The sequence below is a fragment of the Myotis nattereri genome, assembly GCF_964212035.1.
Source record: "Myotis nattereri genome assembly, chromosome: 3".
NCBI classification, from domain to species: domain Eukaryota; kingdom Metazoa; phylum Chordata; class Mammalia; order Chiroptera; family Vespertilionidae; genus Myotis; species Myotis nattereri.
Genome location: NC_138077.1, coordinates 182,175,267 through 182,200,106, shown reverse-complemented (window position 1 = coordinate 182,200,106; position 24,840 = coordinate 182,175,267). Strand labels below are relative to the sequence as shown.

Sequence of the window (24,840 nt, the reverse complement as noted above, 5' to 3'; positions counted from 1 at the left end):
TTTGTACAGAGCACAAATAGATGTTTAGCAGGTATTTGACTTCATTTGGATTGATGAATGTAGAAGTAATTACACGATTATTTATTCACTCATTTGTTTTTTTAAAAAAATAATGCCATCCTGGCCAGTGTTGCCTAGTGGTTGAGCATCGCCCTTTGAACTTGAAGGTCTCGGTTTGATTCCTGGTCAGGGCACATTGAGCCCAGGTGGCAGGCTCAATCACAGTGGGGGGTATACAGGAGACAGCCAGTCAATGATTCTCTCTCATTATTGATGTTTCTGTCTCTCTCTCCCACTTTGTTCCTCTCTGAGATCAATAAAAAAATATATATATTTTTAAAGATTTCATCTTAAAAGATGCCAGGCATGCCCAACTCTTACAGTCTTAACAGCAAAATATTGAGCCCCCATTGGCTCTGGCTTTGGCTTGTGTAACTTGGAGAAACTCCCACAGGTGGAAATGTTCTGTGGGACTCAGCCAGATTCAGACCTGAAGTAAAAATGAAATATGAGTGTGGGCTTGAAACAGAGGCAATCAGAGGTAGAAGGAATATGGGAGTGAAGATATAGTCACTGTAAAGATGGCCTTACCCAGAAAATGGAAAACACCTGGCCTCAAAAATGCACTCTTTGGGGACAGTTTGAAAGTTGAGGGAAATAATATAAGAGCAATATAGCTTTAAAAGATGAATGTGCTCCTGTTTTTAAATTGATTTTGAAAAGAAAAGATGTGAGAGGTTTATGATATGAGCAGAGAGGCGGGGAACAGAGCAAGGAAAGTAGATTTAGCTGTGGAGAGCAGGTGAGCACCTGAAGAGCCATCCATTCATTCATTTATTCTACCAACAATATCTGGAGCTATGCACTGGTCCCCAGGGTTACAGATAAATCACACACAGCTCTGTCCTCAAGGAGCTCACAGTCCAATGATAGAGACAGGAAGGTGGAGAGTCTTGGTGCCATGTGGTAAATGTCCGTGATGGAAGCATGTACAGGAACAGAGGCGGGGCCATGGTGGGGTGTTGGGAAAGCCGTTGAGCCTGAAGGCGAGAGAGGAGAGCTTTCCAGGCCAGTAGCAGGGCTTGTGCAGGGTGGAGCACGAGAGAGAACCCAGTGTGTTCGGTCTGTCATGGCTGGCTGAGGAAAGATGTAGTCCAGACTGTGCTTCCCAGGGCTTATGGAGGTTGTGGTGGATAAGGAGGAAGACGGGAGCCAGTGACGGTAAGACCTCAGTTTAGATCCAACTGTACATGTGAGCAGGGGCTACTCACTCTACCCTCCTTTTGCTCCTTAACTTTTAGTTTTCTCACCTGTAAAATGCAAGTGGTAAGGGCAGAGAGGAGAGCCAGAATCCCGCCCATCTCTCGGTATCTTCATAAAGATGATGTGGGGTGCTGGGTGTAAATGTGCTTACACAGTTTCCTAAGTCTAGCATGTGATTTAATGAATTCTTTTTAGTGGCTTTGTAAAGTTCATCTCATTTCTCCAGGGAGATCACACTTGCTGTGTTAGCTCTGCACTTCCTGCCGCACCTTTCTGAGGGGGCCTGGAAAATCCCCTTGAAGTGCATTTGGTCAATGTACCTGCTCCTGGGTCCACAGAAAGGAAGGAGCGGTCCAGATGGAGGGTGGACCAAGAACAGCCCCTGCTCTTCCACCCCGGGTAGGTCCACGTAGAAGGCCAGAGATGCCTTCTGCTTTCAGTATACAGAGTGCACTGGCAATTTACTGAAATTTTACATGAAAACAGGAGGAGTTTCCTTTCTGGAAATCAGAAATCCTAATGACTGCGCTTGTTACATTCATTCGAAAGTATCTAACTTTAATCCATTCACAGTAGAGGGTTTTTTCTAAAGGGCAGAGTGTTCCAGAAATTGTGTTTGTAAGCGTTAAAAAGGGTGCTTTTTATTAAAAGTTTGCTTAATCCCTTCCCCTTTGCTCTGTATTTTCCTGATTGGTATTATTGTGAGACCTGATTAGTTAATGTTTGTGAAGCCTTGACAGCGGTTCTCAGCCTGTGGGTCGAGACCCCTTTGGGGGTCGAACGACCCTTTCACAGGGGTCGCCTAAATACATCCTGCATATCAGATATTTACATTGTGATTCATAACAGTAGCAAAATTACAGTTATGAAGTAGCAACGAAAATAATTTTATGGTTGGGGGTCACCACAACCTGAGGAACTGTATGACAGGGTCGCGGCATTAGGAAGGTTGAGAACCACTGCTTTAGAAGCTGAAGGAAATAGCTATCGATATAGATGATGAGTAGTAACCTTCTTAAGTGTTCTTTTCTCCTTCAGAAATTAAATTCCAAGTATTGATCTTACCAACTCGTAGATTAGTCAGCTTTACCACCTGCAACACTTTATTTAATGAGCACATATTTTCAGAATGTAACTTTTGCACAAGGGGAATGAACACCTATTGCGTGCTTACCTGTGCAAGCTCTGAGCCAGATACCTTCAACTTGTTATTTTTAATCTTTACAACAACCCTGCAAAGCAGATAGAATTGTTCAGATTTTTCAGGTGAGGAAATTTCAAGTGTACTTTGGAGAGTCTTTAAGTGGCTAACCCAAGCTCAAGGCTGGAGCTGGTTTTCAAACCCAGATCAGGTCAATTTCAAACCTGATGCTCTTTGCATTACACCATGTAGAATTTTCAATCAAGATCTTTCCTGTAAGATCCATTTATTTATCAATATGTACTGACTAATAGCAGACACAACCTAGACTGGTTTTAACCAGATTAGTTCACTTGCTTTCTCTAAAATGGCTGGGTTGCATGTTATGGTGTTAGGAACATTATCCTCAGACTCTAACAGCGGTCGCCAACCTTTCGGACCTCACGGGCCACCGGTGGTCCGCGGACCACTGGTTGGCAACCTCTGGATTAGGAAATGGAGAAGGGCACAGAATTTGGTTTCAGACTTGAGTTCAAGTTGCCCTTCTGGCTGAGTGACAGTGGATACTACCTGAAACCTCATTTCTCCATCATGCTGAGTGACTTCATGTCTTCACGCCTCCCTCATCAGTAAATGGGGGAAGGACAATGGCCTACTTTGCAAAGTTGTGGGAGAATTAAGGGAAGTAATGTAGGTGAAGACACCTGTCACCATTTATTATGTGCTAACTGTTGGTAGTATTGGAAGGAGTCAATGGCAGTTGCTTGCCAAAACATTTTCCTGTTACCCAAGGCACTTTTTAATCAGCTCTATCCAGGATCTCCACTTCCTGAGCCTTTGCCATGTTCTGAGCAGGGACTTTGCGAGGCTCCTTTGTATATACCTCTTCATTACCACATTTATAACTTTATATAGTAATTACTTATTTACTTATTTATTTACTTCCTTACAGGCAGGAACCTCTTTTCTCTCTTTGTATCCTTGGCACTTAACATAATGGCTTCTGGCCCATCAAAGGAACTCATTAATGTTAAGGAACTTAGCGTGGCTTTTGTTCCTTTGTACTGCTTTTCTTCTTTTTAAGAGCTAACTTCAGTTGTGGGAAGGGGCTGTTCAAAGGAAGCACTATATTATCATCATTAAATTGTGATTTCATTAGCTTGCTTTAACATGTACCTATACTAAAGAAATTTTAGGTTGCACTAATTTGACAACAGTTGGTTCTGAATATTTGTTACCCACTGACTTTTTTTAAAAGGTAAATTTCTGGAATAAAAAGAATATATCAAGAGTTGGAAGAGTTTGCCAAGCGAATTTACTTTTATCTGTGATTTCAAAGAAGTAAACTATTTTTCATACCTTAGTGTATATACAGATATTATATCCAAATTATCCTTAGGGGCATATTAAATTAGTCCTGAGAGGACCTGAGAATTATATATTATGCAGTTTGATTTTAGTGTAAAGATAATAATTTTGAAATTGGTGTTTTAAAAATTATTATTTCTGAATTTTAAAATGCCAGTTTGACTCTTGCCCAATTAGTATGAATTAGTGAGGTTTCAAAAGTCTATTTTGAAAAAGACAAGATTGTGAAGACAGAAATAGTGACTCTTCTCTGTTCTAAGTATAACATTTTCTGTTGTTGTAAGGCAAATCATAAAAATACATATAATGGGAGATTTTAAAAAATAGAACAATGAGGAGATTGAGGTGAAGAAAAATTAAGAGAATTGTAAAGTAAGATAAATATAAGGGTAAAGTTTGTGTTTAAAAAAACAAACAAACATCAAAAGTTTGCAGTGAAATCCTTTGCTCTTTCTTCACACACACAGAGCTACAGTTCCGGCATCATTTTCCTAGCGCTATTAACCGAGAGGAGACGCAGTGAATCACAGGATGCAGAGTCCCTAAAACAAAAGCAAACCCATCACGCGAAGGACAGAGAATATTAGTGGCTCATTGCCGTAATAAAGTATTTGCCTCAAAGCAGACCAAAATATAACGATACTTTGGTATTTGCTTCTTATTCATGAGATTTTTAATAAATGTGTATTAGGAGGATCTCCATATGCAGGAAAGAGAGAGAAGCTTAAAAGCACGGCATGGAATGCTGCTTGACAGTGTCATACATTCACAACATGTCCTTGAAGATGGAGCACAGAACAGAGATCAAGGAAATTTTGGCAGCTGCAGTTGGGAAAATAAATGGCTGTTATGCGATTGGGTAGATCCTGAAAGCAGGCTCCTGCTCAAACCATGTAATTAAGAAAAGTGGGAGCTATTGTCCAAGTGCAGAATGTTCATAATATCAGAGTTTGTCAGCGGGAGCTTTTAGAACGGATCAGTACTTTTCACTCCCTGATCCAGAGAATGGTTTTCTTATAAATCATCTTCTCTCCTTGCTGTCCTCGTGAAGGTTGCTGCCAGGCGATAAGGCCAACTCAGATTGTAACCTTGCACAGTGAGTTAGGTGAAGGGGAGACCAGACCAGAGGCTGTTTCAGGAAATGTGATTTTCATTCCTTTGGGCTCCTGTGTTTCCTCTGGTGTGGGAACAAACAGTGTGGCCAAAGAGAGATCCTGCAGGAAGACTCTTGGAAGGAGATGGAGTCATTTTTTAACACCGTGGCCCCCAAACTGGTTTGAAGGATTTATTTTCTTTCTTTCTAAAAAAGAACTTCCTTCCAGATTACAAAAGGGCTATATTTTCATTGTAAAACAAATACACAAAAAATTGGAAAATGATGATGGAGACAAGTAATTGATAGAATTATCATCTATAATGCTACCATTTATTGTTAGCATTTTATTTTTTCTTTCCACTCTGTGCATATTTATGTAATTGAGATAATCAATTTTTCACCTTTCTTCTACATTGATCATACACATTTTCTTATGTTATTAAAAACTACTATAAACATTTTAACAGTTGCAGAATACTGTATCATAAAAAGTATACAATAACTTACTTAGTCATTCCCCTTGTTGGGCCCTTAGATTGTTTGTTTGTTTGTTTCTTTACTCCTCTAGATACAGTTTTCTTAATATATCTTATTGTGCATACTTTGGGTCTACAGAATTTTGGATTCTCTTCTGAGCTTAAGAATGGATCACTGGGTCCAGAAATATGAACACAACGTTCAGAAAGTTTGTGTCAGTACATACTTCACCAATAACAATGAGAGAGATTCTTTCATTGCACCTTAAAACTTGATAGTTGCAACCCCTGAATTTCTACATTCTCTGTAAACATGTGGTCCACAGATAATTCAAAGACAGTTCTGCCATCTCAGGTCTGCATTCTCACCAACACTGATTCGGTTCTACTCGTACCCATCTGCCTCCCACAGGGTGTCCAGGAGGGTGGTAGCCCAACTACCTCTCTGAGATAGTTTGAGGGATAAAGTTCTCCTATCGGGTCAAAAAAGTCCTTTTTTTCTCATCCATATACCAGGGAAGTCAGTGAAGGATGAAATTAAAAATAGATTTTCAAGTGCAATAAAGCCGTTTTCACATTTAAAGCTACCCTGTCAGAACAATGTCCGGGATCTTTTCACTAATGAACATGCAGATATACTAAGGGACTGTCCGTGGGTTGAATTTAGCATGCCCGTTTATACATACATTGAGGTGCTGAAAACTTTTATTTCACTCAGCATCTTAGCAGCAGAATGCCCCCAAAGAGGCTCTCCCTTGAATTGCACAATTGGGAGGGCAGTAGGCTCACAATGCCTCTCAAAAAAGGCAAGGTTGCTGTGTGAAGATTTTTTTAGATACTAACTCCCTCTATTCCCCTCTGCTCTCCTCCCCAGCTCTGTTAAGAAAATGAGTGTTAATTTTCAAAATAAAAGTTGTGTTATGTAGATTTCTGAAAAATTTAATGAATGTGCAAAAAACTCAAGTTCGGAGACATGACCCGAATCTTTAGATCATGATAAAGATGTACGGAATAACACATTGCTTTTTACAATTGAATTTCAGTGAGTTTGCTCACACTCTGAACCACTAGCCAAGCATTTTATAAATATACAATACTTATGTTTACATGAATTTTGCCATTGGCTATTGTTTATGCATTAAATCAGAAGACAAATCCAACTTAATCAGTCTGTGGACAGTTTTACAAATAATTCATTAATGTTCTTTGTATGGAAGATGAGGATAATATATTTACCATCACAGCTAGTTCCTATTTCAACAGGTACTGATAACTTATATTTAGGCATTTTGATTATTTTGCCCACATTAAACATTCAGAGTTTGGGTGGCTAAAAGGTAGGATGTGATTGTTTTTGTGTGAAAGTTAATATTTTTGCAGTTAACCTGAGAGCTTGCCCACGAAATTGTATTTATATTAAAATGAAAACATTTGTCTTTTTTCAAATATGCCTTTAATAAAGAAAGCTTATTGAAATTTGAAATTGTACTTATTTGGTGGCCATTTTGGAAACAAGGATTGAATGGGGAGTGGGGTGGTGAAGGAAAGGTTGCCTCATCTTTGCATTGAACCAATAATCAAGCCATCCCTAAGCTCAGGAGAGTTTCCTGTAAAAGTCTGTGAAGAACAAACACCCAGAGGTTTTACCAGGACCGCCCCAGACTGGGTACACCAGGAAATCATTTTAGGCCCAAACCGAAGCTCTAAAGAAACCGTAAAATATAAAGGAGGCCAGTATTTATTCTGGAAGAGAAATGTGTGTGATGTGTTTGGGGAAGAAGATTAAAAACTTGGTTTTCTGTAAATTTGAGACCAATGCCTAAGAGAAATTAAATTTTGATTATGCGTTTCATATCCAGGCTGGCCCTACTATTTTAAGAAATTGTTCTTCCTAGCGGCTGCTGATTTTGTAAAAGCCCTGGCTACCACTGCTGAGAGCACTTTCAGCGCCTGGTGTCCATCTCCAATGAAGAAGATGCTATTTCAAAGGAGCAGTGCCTCCAGCTTACCTCATGTTACAGTCACTTGTTTAGGACGTGGGCATTTAGACTGGGAACAGAGCTGTCATTTCCATGTCAGGCTGGAGTAGGACTAGCCTGTGTGTATTTCATTTATGTGCTTTTTTGGTGAGGAGGGAGAGTCATTAGAGAAACTCTGGAGCAGGTTGCTTAAAAGGAAGGGGTGTATACAATGGATTTTAATTGATTATTTGTTTACCTGCCCACCTCTCCCATCCTCCCAACTTGAACCCTCCAGGGCAGGAACCAAATTATCTTTGTTTCCTCAACTCCTAAAATAATACCTTGGTCTATAATAGCATTGAATACACTTGTGTTGAACCTAATACACTTGTTTTAAGGGTATGCTGAGAATTTATTACCACATAACCTCCTAGAGTAAATAGGTCTTTCAGGTTATTTGTGCATCTGCCCAAAGGTATTATTAAGCTGTCAGCATGTTTTCCCCAGTTGGAATTAAATTTTTTTCCCGTTTTCTAGTTACCTTTCAGCAGAATCTACAGAAACTTGGTACAAATGGTTTTGGGGGGCATGAGTGCAGTTTGCAGCCACATTCCCGAGGTCCAGGGGTCTCTGTGAGTCATCATCTATAATTTGGTTGGAGGGGAGTTTATATTTCCATGTTCCCTTTTCCTGGTGTGATCAGATCAGCAATCTCAGCCCCTCCTTTTGGACTCGATTAATAACAGTGTCTCCTTCCCAGTTGAATCACAACCAGGAAGACGTTGCATTTAGAAAAAAAATACTAACCCGAAGGGGCTCACGCAAATTAAAGCCTCTTGAAAAGAAGGAGGAGAGAGTATGGACTAATGAGCTGATAAACAAAACTTTAAAGAAAAGTGAAATTGGGGAGTTGTAAGGTCATTTTTAGTATCTTTCAAGAAGCAAGAAGAAAAGTGAGGAATTATCGCTAAAAATAAGATCTGTCTTCAGGAACACGGAGCCTGCTGTGTAAAAGTCTAACTTTGGGGGTTTGTTTTTCAGGCTTCTGAAAGGTGCAGGAGATGCGGTAGTCTGGGCCGCTCCACCGGAGTCCACCGTACTGGGTATCAGAATTGTGTAAGGGTTAAGTGGGAAAGGCCTACAAAGAGAATTGGGACTTTTATTTTTGTTCCCATGAATAATTTAAATCAATTTCTTTAATGGTTTGATTTAGTGACTGCCCTTGGTAAACATTATTCTTCATGCTCTTGGGAGCACTCGTTCTATTACATAAGGGTTAGCCTCCATACATAACTTTTGAAAAGTTCTTCCTCATGGTAAAAGAAAACACCTTTAAATATGCATTACAATACTTAATAAAATACGTGTGTGTGTGTGTCTCAAATGTTCACACCTGAGGCATGTTTGCAATCAGTACATTCCTTTAGCATCTTTCTCATTTACATGGCGCTCAAAGTAGAGGAGACAGTATTTGGAAAAGAAACATCATATTCCTGTGACCTTTCAGATTCCTTTTTGTTGTTGTTCCTTTGCCTGAATTAAGCATAGAAACCACCTCTCCACCAAAATAACAGAAGTCGAGGACTGACAAGAGCACCATGTCAAGGTCCCTGCCCTGGGCTCTTAGATGATGAATGTCAGGAGTGAGTTCTACAGTAGAGCAGGTTCCTGTCATGTAAACTTGTAACCTCTTATTTGCCTCATGAAGTGAATCCTGAAAGTGTCAACTATGTTAAGATACGTAAATGCAAGACCATACAGTTTATCGTCAGACTGCCATTGTTATGGAGAATATTGGAGCAGGGGCAGGATATTGTATGGCTGACAGGCTTGGTGAGGGTCCTATGGTAGCACTTGTGAGGTGGCTTTCTGGGGCCCAGGACAAGGACTCTGTACTCAGTTGTAACTCTAGCCGACCTTCCCCAAACTTGAGTAAATAAAAGCCTTGTGGAGACTGGGGATGAAGGGACATGTAAGAGATTCATGAGCTGATGGAAGAAATGTTGAAAGGGGCTTTCCATATATTTTTAGTACTTTAGTACTCAACACAGTTTGAGGATTTTGGAATGGACTAAATGCTTCCAGCATGCTCAACTGACCATTCTCGCCCACCTTGTACAAGGAGTAGGGTGAGGATAGGTGCGTGGAAGGTGGGGAAGTGGGGTTAGATACTCAATAACTGTTCTGTCTTCTTTTGTTAGTGATTAATACCTTATTAGCTTGTAGTATTTCACAGGGTTGTTTGAGGGATCTAGTGTACTCTAGGGCATGCAAGGACTTTCATTCATTCAATAGTCCTTTATCCATAACCTACTAATTACTAGGCCTGTTCTACATGCAGGAGGTACTGTAATGAACAAAACAGATTCGGTCTCTGGACATGGAGCTCAGAGTTCAGGTCATCATTCTTTGTGAACTATAAAGTGTTATAGTCAGAAAAGTACAGAGGTAGACATGTTTCCACACTTCTGTTCAAATGCATTTCTGTGATATGGCCACTCCTCACCTCCTCCCTAAGGAAAAAAGAAATAAGCCCTCATCCATGTTTGCATTGTCACAAGAGTACTCAAGTGAGGTAGTCTGTAGACCTGGGCTCAACTCCATCTCTGTCTCTAACAAGCCATTTATCCTTTTTTGTCCTGTTTTCTCATCATTAAAATTATGGAGCTGGGCCCTGTGGCCCCTAATGTTCTCTGATGTCTGTCATGCATCCACAATGTGAACTCATGGAGGGCCAGCTCCTTGTCTTTGTTATTTCTATATCCTCACAGTGCCTCGCACACTGGGCCTCTATCTCTGTTCATCTAACATACCCAGATCTAGCCATCGTGGAAATAAACTTCTCTTTATGTGCATATGACCTGGCATGTTCAGAAAGTGGTGTAACAGATACCTTGAGTGAATAATAGCGAGAGATGTGATTGAGCAGGAAATTAGGACCATTGGGATGAACGCAAGATTGTGGTGAGTGGGATGTCATGAAGGGCAGGGAGGGTTGGTTTTTTATTCAGGAGCACCCTGAAAAAGAGGCTGGCCCGTTCTCTGTTTCTTACCTCCCCTCCACAGAGACAAGCAGCCCTGAGTGGTGATCCAGCAGCTGCAAGTCTGAGGCTTCTCTCTTGCTTTTGTATATTTTGCAAAAAAGAGTGGTGGGAGGGATGAGGTTAATGCGTTGAGTGTGAGTAATTAGTCATTCAAACCATTGACATTTACAATGACAGGATTTGAGTGCCTACGTTATTGTGCACTGCTCTAATAGTTTATCCTTGAAATTTTCTGCCTGTATAATGTTTCTTAAAATATATCACGGGAACATAAAAGATTTAATGCAGTGCTTTGTACAACCATTAGAGTCTGAAGTCAACTGAACCTCCTCAGTGCTCTATCCTGGATGCTGACTCTAATTCTGCTTCTTAATTGCCATTCAGAAGAGGGAAGGAGGGCAAGTCAGGGGTTTGGAATCTGGTCAGCTGCAAAGTTGGCTGTGAGACCCACACAGAATGTTTTATTAAAATACATTTGCACACTTGAATAACTGATATATTTATTCGCAATGAGAATGGCGCTGTTAGAATATCAAAGGCCATAGGCTGGGGAAGCAAGTGTTCTGATTTTGCAGAGCCAGCTTCTGTGCTGATTGGAGGCTATCCTTCCCACTGTCACCTATGTATCTCTCTGGTCTGTTTCCCAGGTAGAGATTACAGGTGTCCTCTCTCTCTAAGATCTATCATGTAAAGCTAAAATGTTGTCATTTCATATCGTTGGGTTTGTTATCTTTATATCTTGGTAACTTCTCTTCTTTTCCAAGTAATGGTTTCAAATCCTCGTGGTTGACTTATGTGTCAGATTTGATTCTGACATTTTACATTTCTGATTCCTTTTGTAAGCCTGTTTTGCATCCTGGGCTGCATCATTAAGACCAGTGAAGGATCTTATGACATGAGGTATAACAGTGCATTTGCAGATGTTTCCCAACTTCAGAACTGCATGTTTTTTTATTGGGAAAAGTCTGTGTGTGCATGTGAGTACTTCCATCAGTTCTTTCCAAATACACAGAATGACGACTGTGCAGCGAGTGCAGAGCAAAGCGAGCTCCATCTCCATCAGATGAGAATGACTTGGCCTACTGTCTAGTAGCTCAATGCAGAACATTGTGTCTCATGGCTCTTTTTCGGAGGTTTGAGCCCAGTTAGGATTGTCTGATCTACAGATGGGGCTCAGCTCCATGAGTCAGCATACATTAGGAAATCCACATCGGATGTAAGCAGATCAGAAAGCTGATTGAGGAACTGAAATTACTTTGCTGCAGACTTGATACTTCCCAGACCTGTGAGATGTTCACACGGGCAAGTGGCTGGCTTTCACCCACATGTGTCTGTGAGGTGAGCATCCAGTGAACAAAAGATGAACCCAGCTGTCAGGTGACCTTTAACAGTCTGAGTCCCACAGAATCTCAGCGTGCTTAGGTATGGCTGATATTACTCGTCATATTCCATTGTAAGACCCCCAAAAGATGCCACAAAAGCACAGGCTATTGTGTAGGTGTCTGGGAGGCCTATAAGAAGGGTTAACCTGAGGAAGGTGGAGAGCAGAAAAGGTGCTCTATAGATTATGGAACTGGCCTTTTTGCCATGAAATAAAAATTCCATAGTTGGGCAGCTCTGTGATTCTGCTAGCCAAGCCTTCTAAATTGGATATACTCTGTTTTTCAAATTCTTTATCGAGTTGGCAGTGCTCCGTGTGTTTGTTGCCTGGACACCTGACTCACTGAAGCAGTGAGACTACACAGCAAATGGAGGCACTGCACAGACCCAGGAGGCCGGACGGCTTGGCGAGCAGACACCTGCCTCCCAGCAAGGAGCTGTGATGATGCTCTGCAACATCATCTCCATTAGCATGGCCCCCTCCCCTGGGCACAGCTTTCTCATTTTTCCTGGAACCCTGCCTCAAGGGCAGAGCAGCTGAATAGGCTTTTGGGTGCAGTTTCTATCACTGCTGAGGAGTGCTTGACTTAGGATTCTTTTTAGGGACTCTTTGCTTTCCACTTGCTGTCTGGACCAGCCTTCCAGAATCTCATAACTGACCTGAAGCCAAGAATAAAGTTCTTGTGATGTGATTCAAGTTACTTACATGGCACAGCTGGCGTGGCTCAGTGGTTGAACATCAATCTATGAACCAGGAGGTCAAGGTTCGATTCCCGGTCAGGGCACATGCCTGGGTTGTGGGCTTTATCCTCAGTATGGGGTGTGTAGGAGGCAGCCAACCAATGATTCTCTATCATCATTGATGTTTCTCTCTCTCTCTCTCTCTCTCTCTCTCGCTCTCGCTCGCTCTCGCTCTCGCTCTCTCTCTCCCTTCCTCTCTGAAATCAATAAAATTATATATTTTTTAAAAAGTTACTTACATGATGTTAAAGAATCTTAGAAGCTCCCCACCATCCTCAATCTGCCTAATTTCCCTGACTCCTCTTCTCTTATTTGTTATTGTTGTTTCATTTTCCATTTGTGATCATTAGAAGAGGAAACCACTATAGTAACCTCACCTACATAGGGCATGATGCAGAATAATAGTTATGATGCCTCCAGGGAGTTTGTCTAGGCACTTAATCAATACATATGTGACCTGTCACCCTGAAGATAGCCCTGCACAATAGGCTTTGTTCCAACTTACAACGAGGAAACAGGCTTGGGGTGTTGAGGCTCCCCGCCCGATCTCACACAGCTAGTAAGTGATAGGACTAGAGTTTTAAGTCAGCTGTGCAACTAAAAGCTCACTCCTTTGTACTCAGCCACTGTACTTCAGATGAGAAAATAAGTGAAAAACAAACAAAAAGCAGTCTCTAAACGCTGCCGAGGAAGTGCAGCAGCTAGAACTTTCATATTCCGCTGGCAGGAATGTGATTGGTACAACCACTTCGAAAAACTGTCAACAAGTATCTACTTTACCTGAACATACATATACCCTAAGACCAAAAAATAGACTCCCAGGAACATTCCCATCAGAGATAAAATAATAATAAAAAGTGATATTTTTACACAATGGAATTGTCTACAGCAGCGGAGAACAACCTACCACTACATTTGACCCATGGATGATACCCAGACATAATGTGTGGAAAGAAATAAAAGAGTATGTATTGTGTGACTCCGTGTGCTTAAGTTCAAAACCAGATAAAAACAAATATGTGGATTAGAAATGGCTACGTTGGGGTGGGAGGTGTGAGTGATGTGGGTAGTAGGCCAAAGAAGGCTGCTGTGACGCTAGTCATGCTCTCTGGAAGGTGGTCGGTCAGGTGTGAGTTGTGTTTACCTTGTAAACATTCTTTGAGTTGCATCCTCAAGATTTAAATACTTTACGACATGTATATTATATTAGAATTCCTATTCCCCCAAATTCTCTGAGCAGCCAAATGGTAATAATAACGGTAGCTGCTAGTTATCAGACCTCTGCTAAGCCATGGTTTTCTCATCTATAAAATGTAGAGAATATTAGAATATGCCTCATTGCTTTCTTGTGAGGAGACAGTGAGAGAAGTCACACCACATGAGTGGAAGAGTGACTTTAATTAATATCAATGATTGTGGTTATGTTCCCACTACTATTTGGGCGCTTTATACACACTGTGTTACCAGATCCTTCTTAACACCTAGTGAGACAGGTGGCATTGTTCCCATTTTTTCAAATGAGAGAATCTAAGTCTCCTACAATGTAAGTTTCTTCCCCAAGATCACACAGCCAGTGAATGGCAGGGCATGATTCTATTTCCAAGGAGTTGATGACCAATTTCAGAGGAGACGGAAGCCCTATCATGAAGGATGAGTAAGAGATGGTAGTAGGACAGAATGGAAAAGTGGGACTGATGGGCTGCATTTGAGGCCAGGAAAATTGGGTGCAGGCCCAGAGTCTGCCCCACTTTCTCGTGATGACAAAGAAGTTGCTGGAATCCATCTCAAACTTGAGTGTTCTGAACTAGATTTTATTCCCTTCAATGTCTTCCAGCTCTGAAATGTTGTGATTCTCCATGTTTATCATATGATATGGGGCATCTTCATGACCTAGCTCCATGAGCTTAAACCCATTTTCCACAAAAACCTCATCCTAGCGTCATCTTCTTAATACTTTCCCCTGAACCCCGCTGTCCTATTAGCAGGGTTAATTACCCCTCCACTACATGTCTATTGTCCTGCAATCCTCTTGCCTGTCTGTGTCCTCTATAAACAGTAAATTCCTTGAAGGTAGAGACATTTGTGGAAATCTTTGTTGAATTAACTATTTAAATCCAGAGAAAGTTCTTTTTGAGTTATGTGCGGAAGGACAACCTTGGGATGTGCTGGACCTCAGGTGGAAACCTAGAGAGAGGTTTTCTTCCTGGTGTTTTATTTTAATAGAGGTCCAGGAGAAATAGTGACAAAGCGGCTAGGTTGAAATATCAGTAGATAGACTTTGTAGCTCCCCAGTATGCGCTCATGAAATCTGAAGTTTGATCAGTGATTAAGCATCAGTGAAAATCTAAACCCTTCCTATACGAAACAGCTCTACTTAATTTGATGTCATTTCACATTAGGAGATAGTTAATAAACAGGTACTGTATTTGATCTTATGAGTGTAGCCCTCTATATTTAGCTTTTTCAGCTTTAATGGAACTATAATTTTAATCATGATTATTACTTTACATTTTAATTATAATTTGGTGTGGCTTAAGTATACATTTCTGAGAGTGATTGTGTAATGAAAACAGGAATTAGCTTTTCATTAACAAAATAATGGGAGAGTTCCCACTGCATGCTAGTCTGTGTTCAAAATCTATGGGCTGGCCTAAAAATAGCAAGGGGAGTTTAACATTTTAGTTTAAAACATGCTTCTAAATTGGCTATGTTCACAACCCAGTCTCTTTTGCTCCATCTTGTTCTATCTTGTTCTCTTTTTCTTTTCAAAAAATTAAATTAAATCTTGAAAAATACTTTAGTTATATCTTTGAGATTTCAAAAAGCTTGTTTTTGTTATTTTTATTTTTGTTTAGATAATTAGCACCATGGAGCCTCAGGTGTCAAATGGCCCGACATCCAATACAAGCAATGGACCCTCCAGCAACAATAGAAACTGTCCTTCTCCCATGCAGACAGGGGCAGCCACAGATGACAGCAAAACCAACCTCATAGTCAACTATTTACCCCAGAATATGACCCAAGAGGAATTCAGGAGTCTCTTTGGGAGCATTGGTGAAATAGAATCCTGCAAACTCGTGAGAGACAAAATTACAGGTATGTTCTTCCTCAACATTCTAGGCTTGGAATCTGCAGCTGTGATGTTCCATTAGATGTGCAGACCTTAGCAGAAATGCACATGCATGGTGATGCATCTGAGTGTCTGCAGTGTGGATCCTGCATTCAAGGATGGTGTGGGCACACAGTCATAAACTTATACGTGTGTGCACTATAGAAAACCACACTGAGGATTGTAGGACTGAGAAGAAGATGAAGAATTTGGAGCTTCCTCAGCTTTACTATCTGTGAAATAATACTTTGGTTTTATCCGCTTTTATACTTAAGCAGCCACCCCTTCCCTTTGTTCTTTAGTTCTCTGTTCTGCTCTCAGCCCTCCATATACTCCATGCTAGTTTCTATCTACTTATCCCTTTCCCCTCAAACATTTGGTTTGTGTGTGTCCGATATTCTTCTGTGTGTTAGACAGTGTTGGGTGGACTTGTGGAAGGAGGCCACAACTGCCCATGTCCCTGGGGAGAAATAAGCCCTAAGGATAGCAGATTACTCTGCAGTAGGAGGGAGATGCTCCATGAAGATCCGCAGTTGAGGTATTTTATTTTATTTGTTTGTTTTGGAGATACTCTTTAAGAAGTCAGAGACTTTTTACTTGAAAGTGAAACAATACCCTATACAACTTCAGTGCTTAAGGTTTTTAGGTTCTGATTTTTTCCCCGCAAGCATTCATTGAGGACCTAATGACACTAATTATTGGGGAATTTCCCTACAATCTTCTTTGAAATGAAAAAATTTTCGTAGAAAAATATTGGGCTACATGACAGCAGTGAGGTAGCTGTTCTCTGGGTACTCCACTCCTAAAATCATTCACACTCACCTTTAAGCATTTGTCTTTTTTGAGTGTTGACTTATTTCCCTTTCTCTGGATAGTTTAAGTGTTGAGCAACTAGCCTATATAAGAAAAAGGAAACACTCTCATTATAATAGGAAGCTACATCATCTTGATCTTAAATCAGAGAACCCAATGTATATGTGTGCATGTAGAGATACACACACACACACACACACACACACACATACTAGAGGCCCGGTGCATGAAATTCGTGCAGTCGGGGGCGGGGGGCTCAGCCAGCCCTCTCACAGTCCAGGAGCCCTTGGGGGATGTCCGACTGATGGCTTATGCCTGCTCCCCAGGGGAACAGGCCTAAGCCATCAGTCAGACATCCTTAGCGTGGCCATGGAAGCAGGAGAGGCTCTTGCCACCACCGCTGCGCTTGCCAGCTGTGAGCCTGGCTTTTAGCTGAGTGGCACTCCCCTTGTGGGAGCACACTGACTACCAGGGGGTAGCTCCTGCATTGAGCATCTGCCCCCTGGTGGTCAGTGTGCATCATAGTGACTGGTCGTTCCCCTGTTCAGTTGGTTTGCATATTAGCCTTTTATTATATAGGATATATACTCTTTAATTTTCTAATTCCAGTGTAAATCTGCCCCCCAAATAAATTAAGTACTTTTCAAAACCACAAAACTAAAATAACTGTCAAAAATATGTCACATAACCCTTCAAACATAATTTTCTCATCTGTAAAATTGGGAAATAATAGTTACCTCAACAGGTTTATTGTGAGGATTAAATGAGAGAACGGATGTATGCTACCTAGCACCATGTATTGCAGAGCAGTCTCTCAGTAAGGGGAGATGTTCTTATTACAGATACAGTTAGTTTGTTTCAAGGGAGTGGCTAGAACAGATTTTATCATGGTCTCCAAATAGGGCCAGGGCTTTGATGATCTTGCCCCAGAGCACTGGATCATCCATTCTTTAACAGAATTGCCTGTGCTCTCTGAAAGCCAATGTTTAGATTCCAGAACAATTTTTATATAATAGGATGATAATTCAAACCAAATTCAAACCAGTTAACCATATGATTCTTCCTCCCACTCTTATATAGAAAATGTATTTTTGGTGTAGCTTTGCCTTCTAAATAGGGACTCTGCCAGCTATATTAGTGAATATTATTAATCACCTTTCAAAAGAGTTCCCTTAGACTGTAGTGAGGTTTTTGTGAAGTACTGATTCATGGTGTTTTTCCTTGTTTTCTAAAGACGCACATTTAAACAAGCAGATTCCTTTACTGAAGGAATGCTAATTTGGTAGTTCACCGAGTGTATTTGAATAGGAGTGACAGCTTCCAAGACAGCCTTTAATTTGGTATACAAAACCAAAATTGTCAACTTTGGTTTGTTTAGCACCCTCCCCAGCACAAGCAGAGACATACAATAGCATCTGAGCTTAAGGAAGAAGCTTATGGGTTGAAAGAAGAAATACAATTCAGGCATAAATTTATCATTATGCATTTTTTAATGCAGGCCAAAAAAGATAATTTTATTTGCAGAGAACTTATGGGAATGAGGCAAGGAGACATAGAGAGACTGGAGATATTTGCCCTCATTTGGTAGCAGTGTTTAATAAAAGTAGAACTTGTGGTTGTAAAGAGTGCTTATTAAATTCTTCATTTACACTACCTAATTAATTCTAGCATTTTAAATTAACAGTGAAATTGGTCCCTGCTGTACCATTCCATAGATGCAGCATATTTCCTCCATCCACCCGTTGTTCAGGTTTAATTGGTTATGCTCAAAGTCAGAGGAGGAGGGAGAGATGGGGCTGTGGAGAGATGGAGAAGGAGTGGGAATTGCTCTAATAGAAGACCCTCTGAGCCTACATTTGGGGGTGAGTGACAACACAGGCTGGGAGAGGTGAGGGACCATAGCAGGTGAGTAAAAAGGCTGCTGCTGTTGGTTCAGAAGTCAGGATAAATGACATCATAGGTATTTTTGTTGCCCTGATTTTTAATATCCCAGTCCCCCTTTTCCTTCAACACCTCCTACAGATCTCAATGCATCTCGATCCTGTGAAGTTTATAAGGAGTTCTAAATATCCAGTGAGAGGATTGGGGGATGGGAGGTGGCAAAGAGGTAAGAATTTAAGATTAAGTGTTTCAAGCCCAAACCACTCTCTAAGAGACTATAATAGATTCCCCCTTAGAAGGTTCTAAGATAGGTAGATGATAGATAGATAGATAGATAGATAGATAGATAGATAGATAGATGATAGATAGATATTAGATAGATAGAAAGAAAGAATAGATATTGAGAAAGGAGAGAGAGAGAGAAGGCTGGATTCACTCCTTGCTGTGATTGTCAATGTTTTTTTTTCCATTTGAGAACACAGAAGGGAAGTCTGGGCATGGACTTAAGTGTTGTGGTACTGAGGACATAATTGCTTTCATTCATCAGGTACTTAACTCTAGTCCAGGTACTTACTAAGCCCTGGACATACCTTATTTCATTTAACACTGAGAACAACCTCCATTTCCTTAGATGAGGATACTGAACCTTAGTGAGGGGTAAGTAACGGAACCAGGCATCCTAGTTATTAGCAGATGGTGGAACTGGGAGTCACCCCCAGTTTCCAAAAGCATGATCTTATCTGGAAGCATGTGCAGGGTGCCCCTGCCTATGCTAAGTGAAGATCTCTGGCTAATGCTCATCCCATAACCCGATGAAGTATTGGGTTCCTCTGAGTAGTGGTTGCTGGCCATCCTCTGGAGAGTCTACCTAGTATGCACTGTGGCTTTAAGTACTTTTTTTTTTTTAAGTAAAACTCTTGTGTATAACGGGAGGCAAAGATAATAATATTTATCTTCCTCTGAGAACACACATCAGCCTTCAGAGTAAAGGCAAATTTACTGAAAGTGCCAGGTTTAAGATTTCTTTACAGTGCTTTTGGACATCTCTGTTATTTATCTTCTTAGAGATACTAGATTTTCTTCTTTTTCCAATTGGGAAAGGACACTTATCAAGATAATCTAGATACCGGGGAGAGAAAACGTATGTCCCAAGTTGCTTTTGTGTGCAGCCATGGACGTGTGATAACCCTGGAAGCCGTGTCCTTTCTTTTCCCCTTCATCCACCTGCAGCCTCTGCTGCTGGAGAGAAAGGGAGGTGGACTGTGGTCGGCAAGGACTAGTGCAACCTGGAAACTCAGGCGAAGAACACCAAAACCCTCGGTAGAGTTATACTCTTCCCTTGGACTGGAGAGAATTGAATTTGTTTCTTATTTTTTATTTGGTTGTCTCTCTGTTTCTTCAAGCTTTAAGATTGCGTTACTGAATCCAGGTTCCTAGATGATCAGTGTTTTAGGGGCGGAAACGTATGGCTTAGCCAGGATAGAGTTAGGTGGCTCAGAGTATGTCTCAAAGCCAGCAGAGCTGGAATGCTGAATTGCATTTTGATAATTGTCTATCTTGTTATCACCCTGCTCCAAAACCAAGAGAGAAAGGAGAAAAAAGTAACAGAAAAATCCCCAGATATAAATTAGTGTACAGTAACAAACGGTTTTGATCTGCCCATCAGAGTTTGTATTTATTTGCATCACAGAGATAAAAAAAAGAATTCTATTTTTACTTAATGTCACTCTTCTTGTACCCATGAAGTATAGTTTTTAAGAGTAGTTTTCTATCCATTTCAGGCAAGTGAGAGTTCTGAAGGGAGTTTTGAGGACAGGGTGGATGAAACTGAACATTACTGATTACAAAACTGAATATATGTAGTGGCTGGAATATGAAGCAGACTATCGGGGCTGTGGAAGGTTGAGAAAGGGTGAGGTCTGTGTTAGCTGGAGCTATTGGAGAAGCTTTGCAAGATATGATTCAGATTTAGGGAGAGGGGAAAAAGCAAAGGAATTTGCTAAAATTCCAGCCTAAGAACAGCAGCCTTTTTATTCTCTGGGGATTTGGACAAAGGAAGTGAAGCCAGGACGTGTCTTTGGAAGCAGCAGTCTAACATGAAGCAGCATCGCCAGGGGAAGTTAAGCATACCCCCACATTAAGTAGGTCCGAAGTTGCAGCCCAACCAGCAAAGATAACATTTCCTAAACCCCACCTCTAATCCATCTCCTCATTTCTTCCTTTATAACACATCTTTGTCTTTGTTAATGTTCTCACTCAGTGGAAAAGGCAGAATAAGGCCCCCAAAAAAGACACTTCACTGCTGTGGACAGCCAGGTGAATACATAGTCACTGCCTTTGTATCAGGAACCCCATCTCTAATTAAAGGAACCAAGTCAGTTTTGAGTCAGTGACACTGGGTAACTTCCGTTCTTTTTTGGAAAGTGCTAATAATTCCGTGTGTCCCTCTCAGTAGATGAGATGTGGGACGTGGACAACAGCGTGTGGGGGGAGGGCAGGTCCGTTACAGAAATGAGGCCAAGAGGCACATGGAATACAGCCTCTCGGGCTGAAGAGGGACAGGAGAGCGAGGGTCGTGGATCACTTGATGTTACCTCATTCACTGTTAAATAGGGACATTGTGGGAATTTGACTGAGTTTATTTCTGAGATAACGTTATAAACAATAAAAGGCTCTGAAAAATCCTGAAATACGTAAGTGCTTTGAATTCACTCCTGAAATGTTCATTCAGCCCTCAGGTGAGTTTATTGGCATAATTTCTTACAGCACATAGCAAAGAAAAAGAAAAATGAGCCGAAACCGGTTTGGCTCAGTGGATAGAGCGTCGGCCTGCGGACTGAAAGGTCCCAGGTTTGATTCCGGTCAAGGGCATGTACCTGGGTTGCGGGCACATCCCCAGTAGGAGATGTGCAGGAGGCATCTGATCGATGTTTCTCTCTCATCGATGTTTCTAACTCTCTATCTCTCTCCCTTCCTCTCTGTAAAAAATCAATAAAATATATTTAAAAAAGAAAAATGACAACATACAACAGCTTTCGTATGTTGTTGTGTGCCTTATGGGTGTTCTGAGCGCACTGTATTAAATGCTTTAAAAAGAGTAGCTCATTTAAATAATTATATTGGTGCAAACAATATATTCAATAAGGAGTTGATATCTAAAATATGTAAGGAATTCATACAACTCAATATTTTTAAAACCAATTTGCAAAATGGGCAGGGGACCTCAAATAGACATTTTCCCAAAGAAGACATATAGATAGATGGCCAACAGACACATGAAAAGATGTTCAACATCACTGATCATTAGGGAAATGCAAATCAAAACCACAATGAGATACCACCTCACACCTGTCAGAATGGACATTATAAAAAAAGACAACAAGTAATAAGTGCTGGTGAGGATGTGGAGAAGGGGAACCCCTGTGCACTTTGCTAGGATGCAGATTGGTACAGCCACTATGGAAAATAGAATGGAGTTTCCCCCAAAAATTAAAAATGGAACTACCATATGACCCTTCCACTTCTGGGTATATATATGAAGAAAATGAAAACAACTAATTCAGAAAAAATACATGCCACCCCTATGTTCATTCCAGCATTATTTACAATAGCCGAGCTATGGAAGCAACCTGTCTTCATTTAAGACTCCGCTGATAGATTAATGGATAAAAAAGCTGCGGTACATATATACAATGGAATATTACTCAGCCATAAAGAGAATGAAATCTTACCATTTGTGACAGCGTAGATTGACTTGGAGAATATTATGCTAAGTGAAATAAGTCACACAAAGAAAGACAAATACCGCATGATTTCACTTACATGTGGAATCTAAAAAACAAATGAACAGAACAAAACAAAGCAGAAACAGACTCATGCACATCAGAGGGATATTCATTAGTGATAGGAAGGCTAGAGGAAATAGTAGCATTTATCAGTACATTTTGCTGCTGATTTCACAAATATGCTTGGTACAGTGCAATGTGTCTCCCAAATTCAGAGGAAAATCAGGCATGTTTGCATTTGTCATTTTATCTATCACCTCTCTCCAGTTATCTTATATGTGTTTCACAAAGAAGAGTAAAATAATTTCAATTTGTTGACTTGGGGAGATATATTGTTGAGGGTGAATGAAAAATTTTTAAGTGTGGAGAGGATTTGGTGGCCGACTGTGGTTACAAAATGGAGGAACAGAAGTCCGCCTTATCAAGGGGAATTTGGAAAATGTCAGAAGGTTAAGTGCAAACAGCAAACCATAATCATTGTGTCTCTTACACACCCATCAAAGGCAATCATCGACGCCCAATCCTTTCTAATTAGGACAGGTTGGAAATTGAGTAAAGCTATGAAGTTTAGAGTTTATACAGATACATTCTGCTTCTGTTGACACAATTCCCCCACCCCACCCCCAAGGATAGCAATAGTCAGGTATGGTTTCCTTTTGCGCCCTAGCTATAGTCCTCTTCATCCTCCCTTTCAAATCAGACGATTCTGTCCTGCTTCCAAACTCAGATAACCAGAAGCGATGTCTCAAAGGATTTTTACCTAGGATGTGAATCAGGCCTGGGTATTTTAAGGCTTTTCTATTTCTGTACTTTAGCTGACGGTTTGGTTCGTAAGCCCAATTCCCTGTTCACCAGCCTCCCTTCCTTCCCCCAACACATACACACACACTCCCACACATGCTCACTTGCTCGCTCCCCTCTTCTCTGTAAAATGACCTGGTTGATTGAGACTAGGAACTAAACTGGAAGGTAATGTCAAACTGAAATTTCCACACATTATCCAACAATGTAATTCATCAGCTGCAGGGTAGGAAGAAAGCCTTTCTGAAATGTGTTAATGGGAAATTCACATTTCTTTTGTCTTCTGGGAGGTGTGGTAGTGGTGATTTCCTTTTTCAGTCTGCTCCCCCACCCCCCTTCCCCATCTCTCAGTGCTTTTAGCTGATGAGCTCTGTATGTCTCTATTCCTTACAAGAACTAAAGATCTTTACGTTGCCTTTCCGCTTACTCTCCAGTCCCCAAATGGAGCTTTGATAGAAGAAGGTTTTTCTAGTTTGGAGAGAAGATAAAATTCAGATCAAGACCATACATTTGTATAAGGCTTTTACCTTTGCAGAACATTTTCAATCAGCCAACAGTATTTATTTTGTGTCTGTTCTTCTCAGACCAAACGTTATTTCCTTCTCTTCTCTGAAATTCTGTATCTGGGTCTGTAAGGAAGCCAAGAGGTTAAGACATAGTTTGTGCCCACGTGTTGCTGCTAAAGAGGCTATGAGTCAGGGAAGCCAGGACAAATTACGGGCCCTCCAGAAGCCTGCAGGTCTGGATGGGGCAGGGAGCCTGCTCATAATGCATATCACTTACACATCCACTTTGCTATTTTATGGGCATTTTTGTTTTGTTTTTCACCTCGGCCCAAGCTCACCCTTCCTGACCCTGGCTCTTATATTTCATTGGAAAGATAGCACAAAAGTGCTCTAACAATACAGCGAAGTTGGAGGTTTGATGGGATGCCTACTATGTGTCAGCTATATATGTTACCTCACTGAAGCTTTATATCAGTTATGTATGATCAGTAGTATCATCTCAATTTTACAGATAAGGAAGGCAAGACTTAGAATCAGCTGAACAGTGGGGCTAGATCTGTCTGACTGCAAAGCCATGGTCTTTCTGTTACCTTACCACTCTGCCTCTGCTGAATGAAGATGAAGACATCAGCTATACGTGTTCAAAGGAGAAAAAGATGGCCGTGGGCTGGGGTTCTTGGAACAAGTGTCAGATAGGAGTGAGCCTTGAACTTGGTAAAGAGTAGATTGTAGGAGACAGATCCATGTAGAGGAAGTAGCTGAGCCAAGCTTCAGAGACATCTGCAAGGGATAGTGAATAGAACAGTAAGGACTACTCTGTGGGTAGGTATTCTCTTTATATTGAAATAACTGAAACTCAGAGAGGTTAAGTGTTTATCTAAGGTCACAGCTAGTAAGTAGTGGGGCAGAGATTTGAACCCAAGTCTTCTGATAACCTGACCGAACACAGAAGGAGCTGGGCAATATTCAGACTTCCTATGGCATCTGTGAGTTGAGAATCACTGTCTATCTCACTGAGGTCAGATACATGTTCTCTCAGTGACTTTTCACCTACACTTCAGTTTCTCGCTGACTTAAAAGTTTGGTTTTCTGCTTGGCCCTTGTTTTGTAGTTGGATATCTGGTGAGATGCGAGACCCCATCCACATTAAGTGGACACAGCCCAGTTAGGTTAATTACTCTAATTTCTATGGCCGCTAAGAAACTTCTCCTCACAAACATCGTGAATCAAATTAAATCATCTTATTGGTGGTCTGAGCATAAAATGTATACTCAATCATTTTTCCGGTATTTTTCCTTCCTGTTTATTTTCAAAGGCTTTTAGATTTAGTACTTCCTTTGACCCTATTGCAATAGCCAAGAGAGGCAATATCTGTACTCACTTTAAAAATGAGGCCAATGTAGCCCAAAGAAGACTTGAGTCAAGAGCACCTGGCTTCTTATTTTCCTGGTCCTTCTTTTTTTTCTTTGCTTTGC

At 40.9% G+C, this 24,840-nt stretch overlaps 1 protein-coding gene across 3 annotated transcripts in view; it reads left to right on the top strand.

Annotated features, from left to right (window-relative positions):
- Positions 1 to 24,840, top strand: part of ELAVL4 (ELAV like RNA binding protein 4) — an 83,941-nt gene that overhangs the window by 19,714 nt on the left and 39,387 nt on the right. For all 3 annotated transcript variants that reach the window (XM_081086665.1, XM_081086664.1, XM_081086663.1), the window contains exon 2: positions 15,326 to 15,566. In XM_081086665.1, coding sequence (XP_080942791.1) covers positions 15,326 to 15,566 — 241 coding nt within the window. The remainder of the gene's footprint in view (positions 1 to 15,325; positions 15,567 to 24,840) is intronic.